At 43.0% G+C, this 21124-nt stretch overlaps 2 protein-coding genes across 3 annotated transcripts in view; one reads left to right on the forward strand and one right to left on the reverse strand.

The window, feature by feature from the left end:
- Positions 1-11522, forward strand: RFC5 (replication factor C subunit 5). The gene is made up of 11 exons (XM_037816843.1): positions 1-153; positions 1710-1774; positions 2044-2180; positions 3930-4009; positions 4663-4736; positions 5932-6091; positions 6853-6934; positions 7325-7454; positions 8014-8091; positions 9169-9223; positions 10272-11522. Exons 1-11 carry the CDS (start codon positions 92-94, stop codon positions 10366-10368), a joined length of 1020 nt encoding a protein of 339 aa, XP_037672771.1. The 5' UTR covers positions 1-91; the 3' UTR covers positions 10369-11522.
- WSB2 (WD repeat and SOCS box containing 2) overlaps positions 10874-21124 on the reverse strand; it is an 18272-nt gene continuing 8021 nt past the window's right edge. For both annotated transcript variants that reach the window (XM_037816842.1, XM_037816840.1), the window contains 7 exons: positions 19648-19892; positions 19359-19490; positions 16837-16937; positions 14547-14719; positions 13710-13820; positions 13479-13586; positions 10874-13004 (listed from right to left, as the gene is read on the reverse strand). In XM_037816842.1, coding sequence (XP_037672770.1) covers positions 12842-13004; positions 13479-13586; positions 13710-13820; positions 14547-14719; positions 16837-16937; positions 19359-19490; positions 19648-19892 — 1033 coding nt within the window. In that variant the 3' untranslated portion in view covers positions 10874-12841. The remainder of the gene's footprint in view (positions 13005-13478; positions 13587-13709; positions 13821-14546; positions 14720-16836; positions 16938-19358; positions 19491-19647; positions 19893-21124) is intronic.

Raw genomic sequence — 21124 nt, forward strand, 5'->3', positions numbered from 1 at the left:
CTCTGAAGTGTGAGGGTCCCAGGGTTAAATCGCGGAGGTTTGGGGGTGATCGACGATCTCCGTGGACCCTGTTACCGCCCCTACCTCCGTCATGGAGACCTCAGCGCTCAAGCCGCAGCAGTCTGCGGCGAACAAGAGCAGAAACCTACCCTGGTAGGAGGAGGCCCGGCGGCCGCGATGGGGAGGGGCTCGACAGCGTCCGGAGCAGATGGCGGGGGTAGAAAGTGGCGGGGCCCGGGCGGCAGCCACACAGGTTTTCCTTGACATCCTCCAACTCTCCAATCTACCCCCCGTCCTATTTAGGACCTTAATCCCTTGCCAGGCCTCACCTCACCTCCAATTTCCATTTGCCGAAGAGGAAAGCGGTTTTTGCACCTGGGTGACAGTCAAGGGACTCTATCCCACGTTCTGACACCCTGCATTGGCCACCATGCCCAGTTGTCCTCATCTCTCTCGACAGCCAAAATCTTCAATGCCATTATTGGTCAAATCCTAAACTAAATAATAAAATAAAATAATAATAACGCTCTCGGGTTGGCATTTATAAAACAGCTTTCTGTGTGACAGTCACCCAGTTCAATGTTTGGGGCGCCTTAACTCACGTGATCCTTACAAACGCCTAGGGGGTAGGAACTGTTAATGTTCCCATTTTACAGATTACGAAACTGTCTTAAGAAGGTTAAATGACTTCCCTAAGGTCCCAAAGCCAGAAAACAGGCTTGGATTTGAACCCAAGTGGTCTGAATTCAGAGCCTGCACACTTAGCCATCTATGTACGTAGTGATGCTTTGGTTGGATTTGGCCAGATTTTGACAATTACAAATTGTTCTTGTATAATGAGTGCATTGTTTTAAAAATCGTGGTAAAACACACATAACATAAAATTTACTGTTTTAACCATCTTAAAGTATACAATGTATAGTGGCATTCACCACTATCTATTTCCTGAACTTTTTCATCATCCCAAATAGAAACCTCAACCCCGTTCACACCCCTACTCGTTCCCCTCAGTCCTTGGCAACCACTGATCTGCTTTCTGTGTCTATGGATTTGCCTATTCTGGATATTTCATGTAAATGGAATCAGACCACATATGGTCTTTTATATCTGACTTCTTTCACTTAGCATAACGATTTCAAGGTTTATCCATGTTGTAGCATGTATCAGTACTTTGTTCCATTTTATAGCCGAATAATATTCCAATGTATGCAAATAACACATTTTCTTTATCCATTCATCTGTTGATGGAATTGTGGTAGAAGTTCAATTTTGGATTCACTTTAAAATAGTTGGTGCCCGTCCAGGTTGAGATTATGAGCAGGCAGCTAGAAAGGTGGGATTAGAACAATTCCTCAACTTTAGCACTATTACATTTTGGGCCAAATACTTTTTGTCTGGGGGCAGGTGGGATGAGGGGAGGGGAGACAGCCCTGTGTATTATAGGATGTTTGGCAGCATCCCTGGCCTCTATGCACTGGATGCCAGTAGGCACTTTCCACTAGTTGTGATAACCAAAAATGTCTCCAGATATTGCCCGATGTTCCCTGGGGGACAAAGTCACCCCTGGTTGAAAACCACTGGTCTATATTAAAATTTAGTGGTTTTCTGTTTCTCTTCCTCTTTTAATTAGAATATGAAAGATTCTTTTGAAAATAATACAATGTTCTTGCCTTCATATATATTGTAATTCATGCTAAATTGTATTTCAGGGTTGAAAAATACCGGCCACAGACACTGAATGATCTCATTTCTCATCAGGACATTTTGAGTACCAGTAAGTATCCATGTATCTGTCCTGTTATCCTAGTTGAAGGACTTGTGTCAATTTCTTGGCGCTGACATCTCTGCTGAGTATTAACTTTGAGTACAATCAAACTTTATGGAATGTGGCTTTAAGAGTTGAGTGCTTCAGGTTTTTCATTCCTGCATCTGCCTCTGATATGAGATAGCATTGGACTGAGGTGTATTCAGTGCAACTCAAGGGCCCCCAGTGAATGAGGCAACTCCCAGAGACTGATGGTTTCTCTCCTTCCCAATCCTCAGTTCAAAAATTTATCAGTGAAGACCGGCTGCCGCACCTGCTTCTCTATGGTCCTCCGGGGACAGGAAAGACATCCACCATCCTCGCCTGTGCTAAACAGCTATATAAAGATAAAGAATTCGGTTCCATGGTCCTGGAGGTAAATAGGATGATGATGCTTACCCCACAAATAACTAAGGACTCTGGTCTATTCCCTTTAGTTCCACAAGGTTTTAGTTAACTTTAAAAGTAAGTTATTCCATCTTCTTGACCAAAAGGGGGATGTGAAAGGAAATGAAATAAGCTTCAGTAGCAGAGAGATTCCAAAAGGAGCCGAGAGGTCACTCTGGTGGGCACTCTTACGCACACTGTAGACAACCCTTTTTAGGTTCTAAAGAATTGGGGTAGCTGGTGGTGGATACCTGAAACTATCAAACTACAACCCAGAACCCATGAATCTCGAAGACAGTTGTATAAAAATGTAGCTTATGAGGGGTGTCAATGGGATTGGGAAAGCCATAAGGACCACACTCCACTTTGTCTAGTTTATGGATGGATGAGTAGAAAAATAGGGGAAGGAAACAAACAGACAAAGGTACCCAGTGTTCTTTTTTACTTCAATTGCTCTTTTTCACTCTAATTATTATTCTTGTTATTTTTGTGTGTGTGCTAATGAAGGTGTCAGGGATTGATTTAGGTGATGAATGTACAACTATGTAATGGTACTGTAAACAATCGAATGTACGATTTGTTTTGTATGACTGCGTGGTATGTGACTATATCTCAATAAAATGAAGATTAAAAAAAAAGGTAAGTTATTCACTAGCAGTTGGGAAAGAAGCAGATATGAGATAAGGTATTGTAATTCACTTTTCTTTATAATGGATATTTTGGTCTGGATTGGCATTAGTCAGCAGGAGGGCAGCTTGGAGGGCTAGGTGTTTTTCTTTGCTGTTGCCAACTTTTACCTAAACACAACTTTATAGTGACTCCGTTGCTGGCTGTCTCCCACCTGCCCCTCCACATCCATTTTCCATATCTCTCTACCCCATTCTTGCTGGGAAGGCTGGGCTGTAGTCTCTGCAGTTCCCCTGCCCTCTGACTCCTAGTTGGACTTGACCATGTGGGGCTCCAGCAGGGATCAGGAAGGAAGAGGGAAATGATGCCTGGCCCTGCCCTGCAGGGTCCCACCAGCTGCCATGTCTCCACCTGCAGACATGTCTCCTCACAGCTGGTACACTTCACATGCCCCTCCCCAGGGGCCACCAACCACTCCTTCCCCAGCCCCTTCAGACTTGGGGGTGGTAACGGGGCCCCAGTAGTCCCTGTGGTATTGCCTAACCCTGTGGTTTCCCACTCTGCACCAACAACTTTTTAAATATCTCTTCATTTAATTCTCTTCAAATTACCAAATTTGAGTATGCCATCTCTGTTGCTGAGACCTTCACTTAGATTACAAAAATCTGAATATTGTCTAGAGCAAGGAAAAAAATGTTTAACTTACTTTTTAGATATGGATCATAGAACCTTGCTACTACCAGCCTTCTTCCTTCAATGTATTGAAAGCTTGGTAACCTGGAAAGCTCTGGGTTGTTGGAGCTAAAATTAGCATCGCTCTGCTCATGCCAGAGATGCTGTTCAGTATGATCAGGCCGATTAATTATTCCTCCAATTTATGTCAGGGTGATTGTCCTCAAAGGCAGGGAAAAACAGTTGTTTGCCTTTCAGAATGTAATGAGGATCAACTGTGATAAATATATATATATTTTTAATGATTATCTCTTAACTGTCATTAGACCTAGAGACCTAGCTTACTGAGCTGGATTGGAGAAAAGGTACATTGAAACCAAAAAGTCACAGATTGCACACCAACATGTGTTTTGTTCTGGCTTTTCTCTCCCACATGTAGCTGAATGCATCAGATGACCGAGGCATAGATATCGTTCGAGGACCAATCCTGAGCTTTGCTAGCACAAGGACGATATTTAAGTAAGAGTTGTTTGTATCTTTGTCTCACTGGAGATTTGGATCAGAAAAATGATAAGAGCTTAATTTTTTAAACTCTCCCCACTACCAGTTTGTAAAGGTAAAACGAGACTTTGTTGACAGCAGCCTAAAACAAACAATAAAGTACAGGGGTGGTGGTAGATGTTAGAATGCAAATATTGAAGTAAAATATTCTTAACCTGCATTAGCAAGTTTTTCAGGGAAACATTGCCATCATTTTGTTAGTTAACTGAGGACTGATTATATCCTAAGGCTGAATGAACCAGTTTGAATTTAAACAAAAATAAATTGAAACCGAGAAGGATAACTAGGATGGTGGTTTGAAAAAAAAAAAAAAACAAACGACAAGACTTAGGCTTTAGCGAAGATGGTGGGAAAAGAGGGTCTTAGGGTGCTTTGTGGAAGGTGGGGGCACCTGAGGTACAGAAGTTGGGCCTCGTTTCCCTGTAAGGGTTGAATGAATGATGGCCCTTTGCTCTCAGCTTGACCACAGATGTCTGCTTTGGTCAAAGTTCTAGGAGAAATGGACTTTATGAGACAGGGCCTAATGGCATAGATGTAAAGACGCAGACTTGTGGCCTGGAAGTTGAAGTGCATGTGAAGAAACCTCTAGCAAGCACTGTTTGTTTTCCCAGGAAAGGCTTTAAACTAGTGATCCTGGATGAAGCGGATGCCATGACTCAGGATGCCCAGAATGCCTTGAGGAGAGGTGAGAAGTGCGGCACATGCAAGTGCCACCTAACGAGCACGTCGGAAGGAGAGCGGGGAACTTCAGGCCCGCACCATGGCGTTTTTTCAGTTTCCGTTCATCTTCTGGTCTGGAGAAATCTCTGTGTACCTTTCTCCATATATCCCACTTTATGATCCAGACAAAATATCTCTGTATTGAGGGTTTATTCACTCAGTAGCTTAAGAACATAAGCCCAGTTGGGACTTTTAAGTCTGGCCAGACACTGCCGTTTCATCCTGTTGCATCTGGGTTCAATTTCAGGGTTGGGAATTTGTATCATTTGATAGGAAGTTATGAAAAATCTTTTGTTCCTAAACGGCTGGATAGGGCTTTCTGCTCTTGGTACCCTTAGATACAAAATAGCCAGGAAGTTAATACAGTTTATTTGCACTCACAAAGCTGACATCTCTTCACTACTTACCATACATGATTTGGCAGGGAAAGGAGGGGATCCTGTGTATCTGTCTCAGTCTTTAGGGGGCTAATGCAGTTCATTTCTTTTCAAGGACATTTATCACCTCCCTCATTAAGATTCTGAGGCAGTCAGCTCTGAGAGAAGAATGATCTTTAGGCATTTCTGGGGGAAGGAGTGGATCACAGCACATGTTTCAGAGGAGGAGGAGGTTTGGAATATCTTCTGGTCTAGAAGTCTTGGCAGCCTTTCTTCAGCATCTTGTGCAGAGTGACTGTCATTCTGGGCAGACAGTGCGAGAACATCGAGTACCCACAGGAGCAAAACTGGTGTCATGAGTACCTCCGAATGCGGGTTGTTGCTCGCTTGAGTGCTCTGAGCCTTGCAAAAAGCCATCCCTGTCCCCTGCGTAGTAGAAAGTAGAACCTCCAGAACCCCCCAAATGTTATTTAATGCAAAAGGGCAGGAATCCTGGGTCTCACAGTTTAAAGGGATGGAATGGCAAGAGCGGCAAGGAAAGGAGGCGTTTTGCAAAATCCCATGGAGGTGACAGGCTCATCAGCTTTTGAAAAGGGAGGGTTGATCTCCAGTCCTGGACACACCAGGGACACCCTCCTGTTGCAGGCAGCACCCCCACTTGTTGGCATTCTTCAACCCTCTTCCTATATGCTCCAGGCAACTGAAGAGAAGTGCAGGGTTTCTGGGTTCTTTGAAGAGTCTGAATGGACTTTGATGTGAGGCGGTTTTGTTTTCTCTTGCCAGTGATTGAGAAATTTACCGAGAATACCAGATTTTGCCTCATCTGTAATTATCTGTCAAAGATCATCCCTGCCTTGCAGTCCCGGTGTACCAGGTTCCGATTTGGGCCTCTGACTCCTGAGCTCATGGTTCCCCGCTTGGAACATGTCGTAGAAGAAGAGAAGTGAGTATATTGGAAAATGGGAAAGGTGAGGGCCTCTGGGGGTTGAGTGTGGTGTGGGTAGGGTTGTGGGGTGACTGGTTTAAATGACCTGGTTGACATATTTAAATGAGGTAATATTTATACTCAGCAGAGTATGTGGCCCAGGGTAAGCATCAGGGTCTGTTGGACACTCTCATTTTCTCTGGTATCTCATGGACATTTGTTCCCAAATAAGTCATTTGGGTCTTCTTTTGATGTTTCTTGATTCCATCCTTCTCCCTTGGAAGCTATCCCAATTTCCTCCTACTCTTCTTTTGTCATTGGAAGCTGCATGCTGCCGAGTCCCTTCTGCTAATATGTCTCTAGTCTTTTTTGACTAGAAGGGATGGTTTCAAAGACATTATATTCTGTGTAATCAGATGCCAAGCAAGTAGCCGACCCAAGCTTGTTTTAAAGGAGGATCTTCGGCACAATGAATACATCTGGGCTTGCTCTTCTCTAGAGAGCAAAATTCAAAGCCAGTGGTGCAATGTAGGGATGAATGCTTGGGCCTAAATAGGGTTCTTTCTAGATTTTGAAAGAAGTCTGTGACTAGTTATGCGAGGCCAAGTCCCTAAAAACCAGGATGCGTTCTAGATCATAGAGATCAGGAGAGTGTTAACTCAGTTCTTCCTTTTCTTTCTTGCTTTTAAAGCCTTAATCATTCCAGGCCATCTTGTTCCCCTGGTGAATGCTTGCGTTCATGTGGGGCTTCTAAATCCCTTTTGCCTATTTCCTTTCAGAGTTGATATAAGTGAAGACGGAATGAAAGCACTTATTACTCTTTCCAGTGGGGACATGCGAAGGGCTCTGAACATTTTGCAGGTATGGCCCTATTTGCAACAAATCTTGAATTATTGCTGAATAGTTTTTCAGGGAAGATGTAGCAACAGTACAGCTAACCAGTCTGTAACTTTAGAAATCCATAGCTGACTAGACCTTGGTCTCATAATGTGCCAAAGATTCCCTAGCTCTTTGTTTTGTTTCATTGAAAGAATAATTTGTTACTAACAAGGGAAGGTATCTGCAGCTGTCACAAAGCCAGCAAGTAGCACTATCTTCTGATGCCTGTGTTAAAAATATGGGGTTTGAATTGCCCTATTTCCATGTGACATTGCTGCCCATCCTTGTGGCTGCCTCAGCAGATTCCTCCTGGCTTGCTGCAGGTTGGCAGCTGCTCTGACAGCTACTGTGATTCTTCCCCTGTCTGCACAGAGCACCAATATGGCCTTTGGGAAGGTGACAGAAGAAACCGTCTATACCTGCACGGGGCACCCGCTCAAGTCGGACATTGCCAACATTCTTGACTGGATGTTGAATCAAGACTTCACCACAGCCTACAGAAGTATCCTTTCTCGCGTTCTCTGGGACAGTGTGGTAAGTGCCTGAGGCCTGGCTGTGGCGCCAGGAGAGCAGGCCTCAGCGCTGCCCATACCTGCACCTCGCTGGCCAAAGCTTGGCTGGGGGCGCCTCCAGCCAGTTTGCCATAGCGGCATGGGTGTCTGTCGGTGGTGCTTGTCTGTAACGTGCCCAAGGTTTTCCTGAAGGGCTCTGACCTCGCCAGGGCTTGTGGAAGTAAATCAGTTAAGCTGGAAGATGTAATCATTTCAAAGTGGTCATTGTTACTCGTTTTGCTGTGAAATTAAAAGCTAGGTGTAGGGTAAGACGCCTCTCGGAGGTTGCATTTGGCTCTATTCTCAGAAGGCGATATCTTGCAGAAAACCATTCTTGAAGATGAAAACAAAAGAAAAATAAGAATTAGGTCCAGTGTACATCACTTCAAATTGAAAGAGAAATTGCTGTGTTGGGATTAAAAGTCCCACCCACCAGGGTTTGTAGTCAAAATTCCCTGCGGTGTATTTGTTTGGAAATGTGTTCCCTTTGCCTTAACTGCTCCTCTTTAGATATTATGGATTTGAAAACTCTGAAGGGATTGGCATTACACGACATCCTGACAGAGATACACTTGTTTGTGCATAGAGGTAAGTTACATCATTCCCTACTTTAAAGCTGTGGAGAAGGTGGCATGTTTGGGGGCTAAGTGTTGTTAGAAAGGGAACTCAAGGCTTCATTCTTGAAGCCAAGAAATGGGACCAAAGAAATAAAATCTGACCCCAATAAAAACTTGGTTCTACAAACACTCTTAATCTCTAGAACTACCGGTGGGAGGGAGTGAAAAGAAACTCTTGAAGGTTAATGTTTTTCTTCCTCCAGGGGTTTGTATTTTACAGCAATAAGTCATATATTTTAAATCATATTTCTAAAAGAATATTTTCCCCAAAAGGAAAGAGGGAGAAGGAACATCTATCTTCATGTAAACCAAAGCAGTCTTGAGTAAACTATCTTAAGTTCAACTCTTGCTCACATGTTCTGTACAGAGAAGTGGTTCACCTTGGCAGCACACAGGAATCCTCCAGGCCCATCAGCCCAGCCTTTTGGGGAGACATGGACATCAGTATTTTTTCCAGCTCCCCAGGTGACACAAGGTGCAGCCTTTGGAGAAGCTCTTCCATCCACAACACACCCAAGCGTGGACTGACAGACTTGGTCTGGTCAGTGAATGATTGATTCGGTCCGTGCCTTTGGAGGCCTCTCCATGGCTGGCTGATACATTAGCTTCTGCCCCAAAACATGGTCAGCTCAGGCTGCACTCTGCTCCTTGATTGTGCAAGCTGGGTATGAACTGATTTTTAAAATCAATTGTTTTAAAAACCGGGACAGTAAGAACTCTGCTTTCAGGTTAACTCCTGGCTATCCAGTTGTTAAAAGAGGAGTGTCGATGAGTCTTCTGAGTCTTCCATGTTCTTATTGTCTCTTTGGAATCTGCTCATATTTTGGTTATTCTTTTTGGGTACACTACAATGAATCACAAAGTAGAATAAAAACTGAAAACTTACACCATTTTCATTTTCTTATTGGTGTGGTGTCAACTAATGTTAAGTCTTGAGACCACAAGAAGTTCAATGTAGCTATTTGAAGTTTCAACTCATACTTGTATTCTGTGATTTTTTTTTTAAATTGTGATGAGTGGCATCTCATTTGATTTTGGTTTTCCTCAGTTGACTTTCCATCTTCAGTTCGAATACATTTATTGACCAAAATGGCAGACATTGAGTGAGTATTCATTTCCCAATTTTATTTGTTTCCCTATTGTAGATGTTTTTGTTTCTACTTGCTTGGTTACAGCCTTTTCTTTGTCTAAATCATTCATATATCATATAATCTAGTTTTTAGTGCTCTTGTCGAATGAAACCTGTGGGAAAGGGTACGAGCTGCTTCTTAAACGTACGAATGAAACGCAAAGGAGAGGTAGCAGTCAGTTACATATTTGAGGTAACGGCCTCTCCTTGGACCTCAAAGGCCTTCCCATCTTGATTCTGAAAAGGCTCTTGGGTATTTGAGAGGACTGTTTCAGTCAGATTTTTAATTTCTGACATCTAGGTCATTTAGGGACAACCAGCTATCTAGCTGTTATTAAGGCATTTTGGCATACTAAAGCATATTGGGGGAAAACTAAACATAAACCCAATTTTCCACTTTGCCTGGCTCAGTAAACACTGTTATTAACCCCCAGTGAAGCTAGCAGCTATCATTTAAGTAGACAAAGCATTGGGTTCAAAATAGATGTCAACACAGGCAAACTCTAATTTGCTGGTCATTGGCATTCACATTCACAAATCAGGTCACTTCTTATCACTCCACGGTGACTGTTAAGTTTGTGCATTCAATGGCCAGGCACTTTAAGGTGGCAAGATGAACTGCCAGTCGGTGCTTTACCAACTGGATCTTAGGACAGACATGTCAACTAAAACACCAATGAAATGATTTGTCTTAGATGAAGGAAATCTTAATTATAAATCCTCAGTGCATTTTGTGGATGAAGATATAATCCTTAATCACAAATTCTGGGTGTCTGTACACAGTTACAACAAAGTTCAGAACACTGTTACTGATGACTAACAGTTTGTTATTTAATTTAAGTTTTCCTTACCAGTTCAAATCAAATTTGTAGATCAATGTTTGAGGGCAGAGAAGAAAATGTTAGAGGAACACACGATTTCTGTCTACAATAAATTTTTAAGTCTTTGATCTCTTTTGTTCTCTTGTCAGAAGGCAGCTATTTGTGGTATTCTTTATTCTTACCTTGTTGAATTTCTTTTAGATACAGACTTTCTGTTGGCACCAATGAGAAGATTCAGCTGAGTTCCCTCATTGCTGCTTTTCAAGTCACCAGAGACCTGATTGTGGCAGAGGCCTAAATGGCGAGGCCTGTGGGCAACAATTCTGAAGGCCCAGTAATGCCTAGCAGAGGACCCAGTTACAGGATGAGCTGCTGCCCTGGGCCCCCGTGATGAAGCCACAGTCACTTGTCTTAGAGAACTCCAATCCAGGCTTTGGGTAGGCAGGCGTCAAAAACGTACCGCATTTGTGGCAGTTTGGCGCAGAGAAGTACAAAATAATTTTAGTGTACAAGTATCTGATTGCTCTGCCCATTTGTTTTTCATAAGGGGAAAAAAACTCGTCAGCCTTAAGGATTTTACCTTTCCATTGCTTGAATTGACAAGAAACTGGCTCTCTTATTTTGGTTTGGAACATAAGGCTTTCAAATCTAATATAGTCCCAGTGTCCTTCAACTCAAGGTAAACAGAACCTCTCCAAAATTAAGTTTATAAATATAATCTTTGGCACTGTGTCATTTCTACCTTAAATAGGTGTTAAATTTCTGGCCAATTCTTATGCTATTATAAAACAAACTCAATCCTCTTACTTTAAAAATTGGACTTTTTATTTCTCTTGAAGTAGAAGGGTTACCAGCAGCTTTCTAATTGTGGTGTGGATGGTAGAAAAAGTTTAATTTTAAATAACAGAGCTTAGCCTTTAAATCTGCCACTGGGGACCAGTGGTTGTACAAAGCTCACTTGTTAGTGGAGGCCAGGTGAGATTAAGCCTGACTGTACAACTGCTCGAAAGGATTGGGATTTTTGTACAAATTTAGCAGCTTGTTTTACAGCAATTCTGCTTCATTTATGTTAGTGTTCTTCACAGTTTAAAAAAAAAAAAGCAGCTTGCTTATTGGCTGTTATAAGTGACTTTTCTTTCCTTAGCCAGTTACGAAGATGCTTCTGTACCTTCATTTACATTATTAAAGCCTTCTCCATCTCTGATATCAAAGAATACACTTTTCTTAAGGGGCTGCTCTTTATAAAGGTGCCCAATTCTTACACCATTGAAAGGGAAAAGGTGGCTGTTTCTATCAGGAGTGTGAGACTTGACCTGCTCCCTGGGGGTACCAGCAGGAGCTTGAAGGCTAATGGCCAAGCAGTGCCTTGGGCAGCACCCAGGGTCTCAGGCTCTGCCACATGGGATATTATAAGAGAACCATAAAATTAAAAAGTTGGCTAATTCATTCCCAGTTGTCCTGTTGTACTTGTCTTAAGATGTGATTTTTTTTCTTAGTGGAAAAAATGAAACAGAAAGCCAAAAGCTTTTTACTGTTTTTTTTTTCCCCCTTCAATGAAAGCCCCTCATTTTGAAAAGAAATATTTTTCTTCAACAACAAAGCTTATGGTAGAAAAGTCCTCTGTTTCTCAACAAATTGTATAACGTCACACTGGCCTCCATTAAGAAAGCCGAAGGATAAGCTGTTACATTTCTTTTAAAATAATTTAAAATATATTAAATTTTCCTAAGGCAGATTTTGTTGGAATGAGGTGTGCTGACTGGATAACTGATGCACCACTGAGGGAGAATGGTGCTTTCAAGGAGCTATTTTTGTTTAGGGGACAGAGTTGAAACTGGCTGATGAGGCCAATGAGGTTAAGCAGCAAAGACAGCTCTCATACATAAGAAAATCCGCTGAAGTGGCGACACCACCAATTTACACAATTAAGAGACAGCCTCACAACTGTTCCACTGAAGTACTATGATTTTTAGACACCATTGAGAAAAACACAGTTTGTACCTTAACATCTGTTGAGAAAATACAAATAAATATGCTAATTAATGGCAAAAACAGAAAGCTCTGTAGCCATTTGAACAGCCATGCAGTTTAGGAATACATCCCTTTGTAATCGCACATACACACGTGTCATCTCGTGCACACGCACACCACTGTTAAAGAACAAAAGAGCCAACGAGTGTCCACCAGTCAAGAACATGCCTCCTGATTCACCTGTAATTGAGTTAAGCGACGGTAATCCCTCATTCCTAATGGCCCCACAGAGACTATCCCCTGGCCAGAGAAAGGACAGCATTTGCCGGCATCGGAGCAACTCTGACCACAGCAGGCGAGACCTTTAAACAAGGCCACCTCTGCATGTGGAAATCACCACAATGACAGGGATTAGGCAGAAGTCACATTTCCCAGTGGAGGGAGATTAACCTTCGCTGCCACTCAAGAGAGGCTCTTGAGGCCTGGTCACTTTTATTATCAAAACAACATCAATAACTGCACTTTCAATCAAAATGACTAGAAAGAATTCAACATTGCTGTTTTTAAGGTAAGGCTTGGGAGCTGTGGAAGTGGATCACCTCTAAGACTGACTTTCACATGTTATAGAGAAAAAGATCCGTGACTAGTCCATTGGAATCTGGTTTTGCTACATTCTATTCACAATCCCAAATAGAAATTATATTTCAATCCAAGACCAGACGTTTGGCCCATTATTCCAGCTACTCTTGTTAGGAAGGTTTATCATGCTACAAAGAAAACAAGACTCCATATAGCATTGCTTATAAAGTCCTGTATGTGAGAAACTCTTTCATTTTCTTGGGTATTGGCAGTGCTAGGACTTGGTAAGTTGTCAGGAAACTTCGAAGGGCTTTCCGGCATAAGTGCTTCAATGATGATAGAACCCTAGGAGCTGTCCAGAACTGGACATGGCCATCTCTTGTCCTAAAATGAAACAGAAACCAAGTTAAGATAGACCCTTGAAGTGTACGTTTCCATTGTGATGGATAATGTTTCTACTTTGACTTGACATCTTTGATACCAAAGCTCCGTCGGCACAGCCCTTTCTCCAACAGATCAGCTGTCAGTTCAAATGTGAGAGGGAAGAGCGCCACCTACTGAATTACAGATGCTGCCTGCAAGGTGGTCTCAGCCCTGGGTTTCCCATAAATTCTGCATCATCTGAATTTATGCTTGTACACTTAAGCCCATTAGATAGCAAGAACTGTAGGTCTCTTTTTAGTTATTTTAGGTTCAATATTAGGAGCAAATGATAAACTACTGGCTGAACAGAATGTTAGAATTCTATATAATCTTGGATTTCCTTAAAGGCTTGCTCTCAGGCCAGAGAATTCTAGGCACTACCTGGTATTCTCAGCAGAAAACTGCTACCCATCTGTTCAGTTAACAGATACATACCCTGTGGCAATAATTCCACCATGTGGAAAAAATGTGCAGCAAAGACCATTGGTCATAGGAGCAAATGCAATTGGAGTTTTCAGTTCCAGGGCCCAGATCCTGAGGAGTCTGGACAAAAGAGAAAGGTATAGTTTGTCCATTAATTGACCTGGGGCCAGACTGCAAGGGTAACACTGCAATTACTTGCTAAGCATCTGCTCTGAGGCTGCATATCAGATTTCTCTGTTTTACCTGTCATCTGCCACCGTGGCAAGGTACAAGCCTTCTGGAGAGAAGCATACCGACCTCAGTGAGCTGATGTGGACATCACTGTCATCCATGGGGGGGTCGAGCTGGGCGTGGCTGAGGAAAGAAAATAGGATGGCGGGCCTGGAATAATGCCATCCCTTCCCCGCTCAGGCAGGAGACCAAGATGCTTCTTGTATCCCTTCAAGAAAACATGGGGACAAAGCAGGCTGGGAGAGAAAAAGCATTTCAGAAGGTTCTGGGTGTCTCACAGAGGGGGCTGAAGGGTTACCAACACTTCCTTGTGCTAATTTTCTTATGCAAAGTAGGTCAGCCCTCACTTTAATGCCACAGTACAATCTGAAAGTCTTTTTTAGGCTAGGATACATGATAATTATAGGACTACCTATTATTTGCTTCATAAAACAAGAGAGACAAAGGGGAAAAGTAGACCAAGTTGTGAGAGTGTGAAAATTATTTTGGAAATAACAGTTTTCAATAAGAAGATCTTTCTGAACTAGTTAGTACAGTTATTAGTAAGTGGCAATGAAGAGTCACTTTGAGGTTTCCTAATACTGAATCCGAAGAAATAAGGACAGCCTCCCAGACAGAAGAGTTAGAGACACTGAGGTCTAATTTAGAGAACTTAACTGACAATGAAATCCTAATATGCACACCACTGCCTTAGCACAGCATAAAAGAAACTGTCCTAGACCCACGGCTTCTTTCCACCCAGGGTGTCCCTTCCCATGCCCCAACTCTAGGCGGGACCTGTCTGATCCAAGGCTGATTCCTCACTGGTCGCCCCCAAACGAAGTGTTAAGCAGCGGGTTTAGTCCTTACTGAAGTGACCTCAGCCTTTCGCCAGTGTAGGGGTCCCACATAATCACATTGGTGTCGTAAGAAGCCGTGACAAGCAAGGCGGAGTCAGGGGAGAAGTCACAAGAGACAACACTGCTTTGGTGGCCTTCTAGCTTCCGGATTAGCGTGTATGACCGCATGCTCCATAGAAAGACCTGTAAAAAGTAACAGGTGCTTGGTCAGGGGTGAAAACAAAGTGCTTAGGACTTGAACAGTGAGTGAAAGGCACCATGTTTCCCTCTGCAGCCCCACTACCAGGTAAAGTCAGGATGTCCACTCTTTTCTACAGTTCTTCCCGAATGCACCACACAGGTTTCAAGAAAGTAACAGATCTAGATTCTTGAGGCACTAAGCAATGGACATACTCAAATTGCTAACTGTTAGGGGGAATAAACCAGGCTGTGCTTAGGAAGACAGTCAGCTAAAAGCAATCTGCAGAAGCTTCTGAGTCCCGCCTCTGACCTCAGTTTGTAAATATGCAAATGAAGACTTGAGTCAACTGCTATCTTGTCCTTTCCCTTCAAACCAAAACTAGCAGTCAGAAGTAACTCCAAGGTTACCCAACAAAGCCATGGCCCCCTGAAATGCCATTTTATACCCTCACCACTGTTTACAGAACTATAGAAATCTGCCCAAAGAGAGTATGTCTGACCTAGCTCATCACGTTAAACCTTTTTGAGAATCATTAAACAAAAATAGGATTTGATTTGATTTGATTTCCTTTAACAAAACTCACATAGTTCCAAACCTCAAATGAATGATTAACCAACTGATCTGTCCAAATAGGTGAACTCTTAACTTTCCCAAGTCAGTCACAGCAAAAGATTGGTTGCAAATACAAAATTCAAACTCAAACAAACTGTTCCCAAATTTTTCTTGGGCTTCTAATACTTGTTATATGTATCTCAGATAGGATTTTGGAGCAAAGTTCAACAAATAACTATGTTTTAAGATGTGAATTAGATGCAGGGGTATTCGCCTACCCCACCTCCATGGTTGCTAACATGACCACAGACATAGGGGACTGGTGGTTTGATGGGTTGAGCCCTCTACCATAAGTTTTACCCTTGGGAAGACGGTTGCTACAAAGGAGAGGCTAGGCCTCCCTGTATTTGTGCCTAAGAGTCTCCTCCTGAATGCCTCTTTGTTGCTCAGATGTGGCCCTCTCTCTCTGGCTAAGCCAACTTGAAAGGTGAAATCACTGCCCTCCCCCCTACGTGGGATCAGACACCCAGGGAAGTGAATCTCCCTGGGAACGTGGAATATGACTCCCGGGGAGGAATGTAGACCCGGCATCGTGGGATGGAGAACATCTTCTTGACCAAAAGGGGGATGTGAAAGGAAATGAAATAAGCTTCAGTGGCAGAGAGATTCCAAAACGAGCCGAGAGATCACTCTGGTGGGCACTCTTACGCACACTTTAGACAACCTTTTTTAGGTTCTAAAGAATTGGGGTAGCTGGTGGTGGATACCTGAAACTATTAAACTACAACCCAGAACCCATGAATCTCGAAGACAGTTGTATAAAAATGTAGCTTATGAGGGGTGACAGTGGGATTGGGAATGCCATAAGGACCAAACTCCACTTTGTCTAGTTTATGGATGGATGTGTAGAAAAGTAGGGAAAGCAAACAAACAGACAAAGGTACCTAGTGTTCTTTTTTACTTCAATTGCTCTTTTTCACTCTAATTATTATTCTTGTTATTTTTGTGTGTGTGCTAATGAAGGTGTCAGGGATTGATTTAGGTGATGAATGTACAACTATGTAATGGTACTGTAAACAATCGAAAGTACAATTTGTTTTGTATTACTGCGTGGTATGTGAATATATCTCAATAAAATGATGATAAAAAAAAAAAGTCAAACAAAAAAAAAAAAAAAAAAAAAAAGATGTGAATTAGAACCTTAAATAGCTGGACATAACCATTTCAGAGAACAGTTGGATCCACATTTGGGTTGCAACTTTTAGAATCTTAGACTAAGAGTAAAAGAAATTCAAAAAGCATCCCTTTACCATTTTATAAAAGCAAACTGCATCCCCACCCCCTCTTCATAATGGGAGCACCCTACTTTCAAATACTTTCTCTCTTTTGGTTTATCAAAAGGCAAATCAAAATGGAGCCTGGAGGAGGCCGAAGCCCACTGGTGTGCCTTCTGCTGGGCCCGATTTGCAGATGGATTTTTGAGGACACTTGGTTTATTTTTCTTCTCTCAAACAAGGTCACTCAGGCCTCCATACAGAGGAAATGGCACCCAACATTTATGACTTACAGATTTCTCTCCAGCTGCAGAGCACAGCATGCTGCAGTCTGGCGAGATGGAGCAGCAGTAAACCCACTGCAGGTGGCCCGATAACACCTGAATCTGTTTACCTGGCAGAAAAAAAGAAGCAAATGGTGAGCCAACCCTCAAAGAGGCAAAGCAGGAAGACTGGACAACCAGTTCTAATAGCCCACCCCTCCCAGTCCATCCATCTGGTTCTATTAGCTGAGAAAGAAAAATGGCAGGATTTGTCATTGAACACCTGAAATGGATAACACGATACCCTAATTCCCAAGGGAAACACTATCTACTGCTTCATCAAAAGTTACAAGGATCAGTGGGGCAAAGGTGCACATACATCATGTACCTTTTGCGAGCAGGGAACGTTCTTTTCAGATCCCCCAACATCCTCAAGTCCTCAGAGGCAGCTTCTCCTATTTTGAGATAGTGTCTATCTTCAACTCCTCCTCCCTTAGACTCTGTAATGGTCTCCCCATCGCCACCAGCTCCCATTCTAGGCTCTCTGTCTCCTCCAACCTTTGCCAGGGAGTCCTGATGAACAGTGGTGGGGTAATTGGGGCCTGTGCTCTAGAGTCAGACAAATTCAGGAATGAATCCTGGCTCCTCTGCTTACCGAGGGTATAACACAGGTTACTCACATCATCTCTCCAGGTCTCAGTAGGGTATAACCCAGGTTACTCACATCATCTCTCCAGGTCTCAGTTTTTGGGGAAAACTGAATGCCCATCCACAGAGGAATGGCTACATAAATGACGGTACAGCTACCCCGTTAATGCAGATGGAATTAGAGCTACAGATTTTCCATGGGGTACTGTTTAATGAAAAAAAAGCAAGATGCAGAAAAATGTGGACAACGATCCCATTTTGTACAACAATGGCCCCAAAACCTCTGAATGAGTGTGTGTGTGTGTGTGATGTGCATGTGCATATCTATATAGGACTTTACAACAAAGATGGAAAAACATGGTAGCATATATACTAGGTTCTTGACCTGAGTTACCAGGTTGCTGCATAGGGGGGGAGGGGTGCAGTGGAGGGGAGGATGAGAGAGAGAGAATGGGAAAGGAAAGCTGATCAGAAAAAGAAGAGAAAAAATGAATTTTACATAAGCATGTATATAGAATATAGAACTTAATTCTTTAAAGTAAATCATAGTTTCTTCAGCTGTAAAATGGAAAAAAGAAGAGTACCTGCCTCCCAGAGTCACTGTATTGAATAAACTGAGGTGAGGCAAGTCAAGCCTTTAGGGCAGAGTCAGGGAGCTGGGAGCAGTACTCTGTTCCCCTCCTGTCTTTTAAATGCCCTGATGATTGGCCTAATCCATTTCACCCATATTAGTCACCCCCAGCCACCAAGTGATTTCCCAAGCTGCTCCCAGTACGGACTCTTCTTTAGATGGTGGCAAGATGCCTCTAAACTCATTAAAACAACTTGAAAACAGTCACTCCCTTTGAGAAGCTTTCCTCACAAGCTGGACAACAGTGAGCAGAAATGATCTAGAGTTCCCATGGTAATTAGATGCCTTCAGGTGCAGACCACAAGCACCTCCTTAGTTTTGTTTCGACAAGTTATCAGGCTCCTTTCCAAGAGCGCAGAGGGGAAAGGTCCCGTCGCATGTGGAAGCCAGGACAGACATGGCTCAGGCGAGAGCCCAGTGCCTATGCCTCATCACGAGTGCACCTCTCTGTGAGGGGTCTATACTGCCATGTCCTTCTCCCACCTTCCCTCTGACTCCTTCACCCTCACCCAGTGTTGGTGAGAAGTGGCATGTCAATAAATTCCCCTTCCCAATGTCCCCTGTCCAGTTAAGGATCAAAACAGGTGAGGTCTGGAATTCTTTAATGGGCCACTCCTGTGCATTGTTGTGCTTGAGGCAGAATTACCTACAAGCTGACCTCCTCTAGCCTGAGAGAATAATTCTAGGCCTAGATTCTACTCCACAAAGCAGCAGCTTTTTCTAACAAGAAGTACACAACAACTTCTTCTAGGGCCGTGGGTCTCAACCTGTAGAGATTTTGCTCCCCAAAGGACATTGGGCACTTCCTGGAGACATTTTTGGTTGTGACAGTGGGTCAAAGGCAGGTACACTGCTAAACACCCTAAAGTGCACAGGACAGCCCTACAACCAAGAATTGTCTTGCCCAAATGTCAACAGTGCAGGGTTGAGAGACCTTGTTCTAGACCATGTATTTTCAATGGGGGCAATATTGCCCCACGGGGGTGAAAACTGGTTCTTGCTCTTCTTCCCTCCCCCTAATCTTACATTTTTGTGCACAATGCACAGACAGACCCTCAGTCAGTACATAAATCTATATACAGTGTATCTGTGGTATAAAAATCTCATTGGGGGATGATTAGGAATAAAAATACCTGAAAAGACTCCTTAGGGAGTAATAATGGGGGGAAAGGTTGAAAGACACTGTTCTAGGTAAAAATGACATTGGTAAAGTGGAGAAAGGGGACAAAAATAGCATTTCTGGTGTTGCCAAGTAGTTCCATCACCTCCATACCATGTTTATTCAGGTCCCAGATGCGAAGAGTCTTGTCCCGTGACGCAGAGACCAAAATCAAGCTGCCACTGGGTGTGAAGCTCAGATCTCTCACGACGTCCTGGTGGCCAGAAAGATTCAAAAGCAGGAGCCCTAGCATGGGAGCAAGAGCACTCAGTCAGCAGGAGAGGTGGCCTCCTGTCTGCCAGTCACCCTTCAACCAGCTGGGGGACAAGTGACCCTTCTTGTGCCTCATCAGAACACACATTTGAACCTCCAGTTTACCTCATGCTGGCCAAAGACGACCTACCTGTCTGCACCTCCCAAATTTTGATCTGCCCATCATTGAGTCCCGTAGCTAGGATCAGGCAGGAGACATCTGGTCCTTGGGGATGGTGGCGTGCCCAGAGCTTCCTGCTGGGTGGAGAAGGCCATGGGCTGAAGGCCAACCCCCAGACAATCTGACCGCAGTCCAGGGTCTTCTCCTTTGGGCTGCCTCGCCCTTTTGGATCATTTTTGCTGCTTCGGTTTTTGGCTTCAAAGCCTTTGGGGATGCTGAGGAAGAAGGGATTTTTAATGAGTCTGAAATTGTTCCTGGGTTAACCAATGCTTCATCCTGGGACATCTAACACTCTAAAGTCCTAGAAGCAAACTGGCCTTAAGTGAACTCTGGTGTGACTTTTTTTTGGATTTCTTATTAGAAGTCACATGACAGCGGCCTCACTGGCCTTGGCTCATCCCATTTGTGGTAGCCCTGCAATGGAGTGACCTGTCTTGTGGGATAACTAGATCACAGATGCTCCAGGGAGTTGTACATTTGCTCAGAGAGTTCTCTCTCAGGTTACTTGCAGCTACGAACAGTTCTGTGAGGTCACATGACTTTTTCTCCTGTAGACTGTACCACCAGGGAAGTAGGTGAAAGAGCTTCAATCACTAATTAGAACATAAAAGAGAAGGCAGAAAGCAACATGTACCAAGCAAACTGTATTGGCAAGAAAGGGATTTGTTTTCCAGCTCCTTGGGACTTTCTAAGCTAGAGTTAAGGGGACTTATCAGGCAGAGACAGCAGCAGATGGGTATTCTGTCCTACTTCCAGAACTATAGTATGCTTTCTTCCTTGTGAGGAAAACTGAGTGCATCTTTCCTTTCCATGCACCAAACCCTACAGAACTTTCTGAGCAAGCGTGCAGTTCCCTGGAGCTTCTGTGATCTAGTTATCCCACAAGACAGGTCTGTGATGAGTTAAGTGAGAAGCAGGAAGTGTTAAGTGAGAAAAGGGCTGTTAAAGTTTAAGGGAAGCTCCTTGAGAGAAAATAACTTCACTGAAATTAACATTTCTAAAAACTTTACTTCTGTAAGTAGCACAATTATTTGGTTAATAGAAATTATTTGCTCAATATCAAAAGCACTACATGTTTTAAAAATATATAACAATCCCAGCAAGAATATAAATGGCCCAGATCTCCTCTTTTAAAGAACTTCTTAAATAACAATTATTTTAAAATTATAAAATAAGAGAAATATGGTAGGAAATTTGAAATCCAGACAAATAAAAACACAAAATTACCTTTAATCCTAACACTACCCTAACCACAGTAAGCATTTCACTAAAAAATTTGTGTATGTGTGTGCATGCATATGTGTGTCTAAAGGACAAATATGGAATCATATTGCATATATGATTCTACAGCCTGATTATTTCAGTAAGGCATATATTGTGAACATTTCCCCAGGTTATTACTCCTTAAAATATTTCCCCCTCAAAACGATTAATATCACATTTAACA

Source organism: Choloepus didactylus, chromosome 23 (assembly GCF_015220235.1).
Source record: "Choloepus didactylus isolate mChoDid1 chromosome 23, mChoDid1.pri, whole genome shotgun sequence".
Classification (NCBI taxonomy): Eukaryota; Metazoa; Chordata; class Mammalia; order Pilosa; family Megalonychidae; genus Choloepus; species Choloepus didactylus.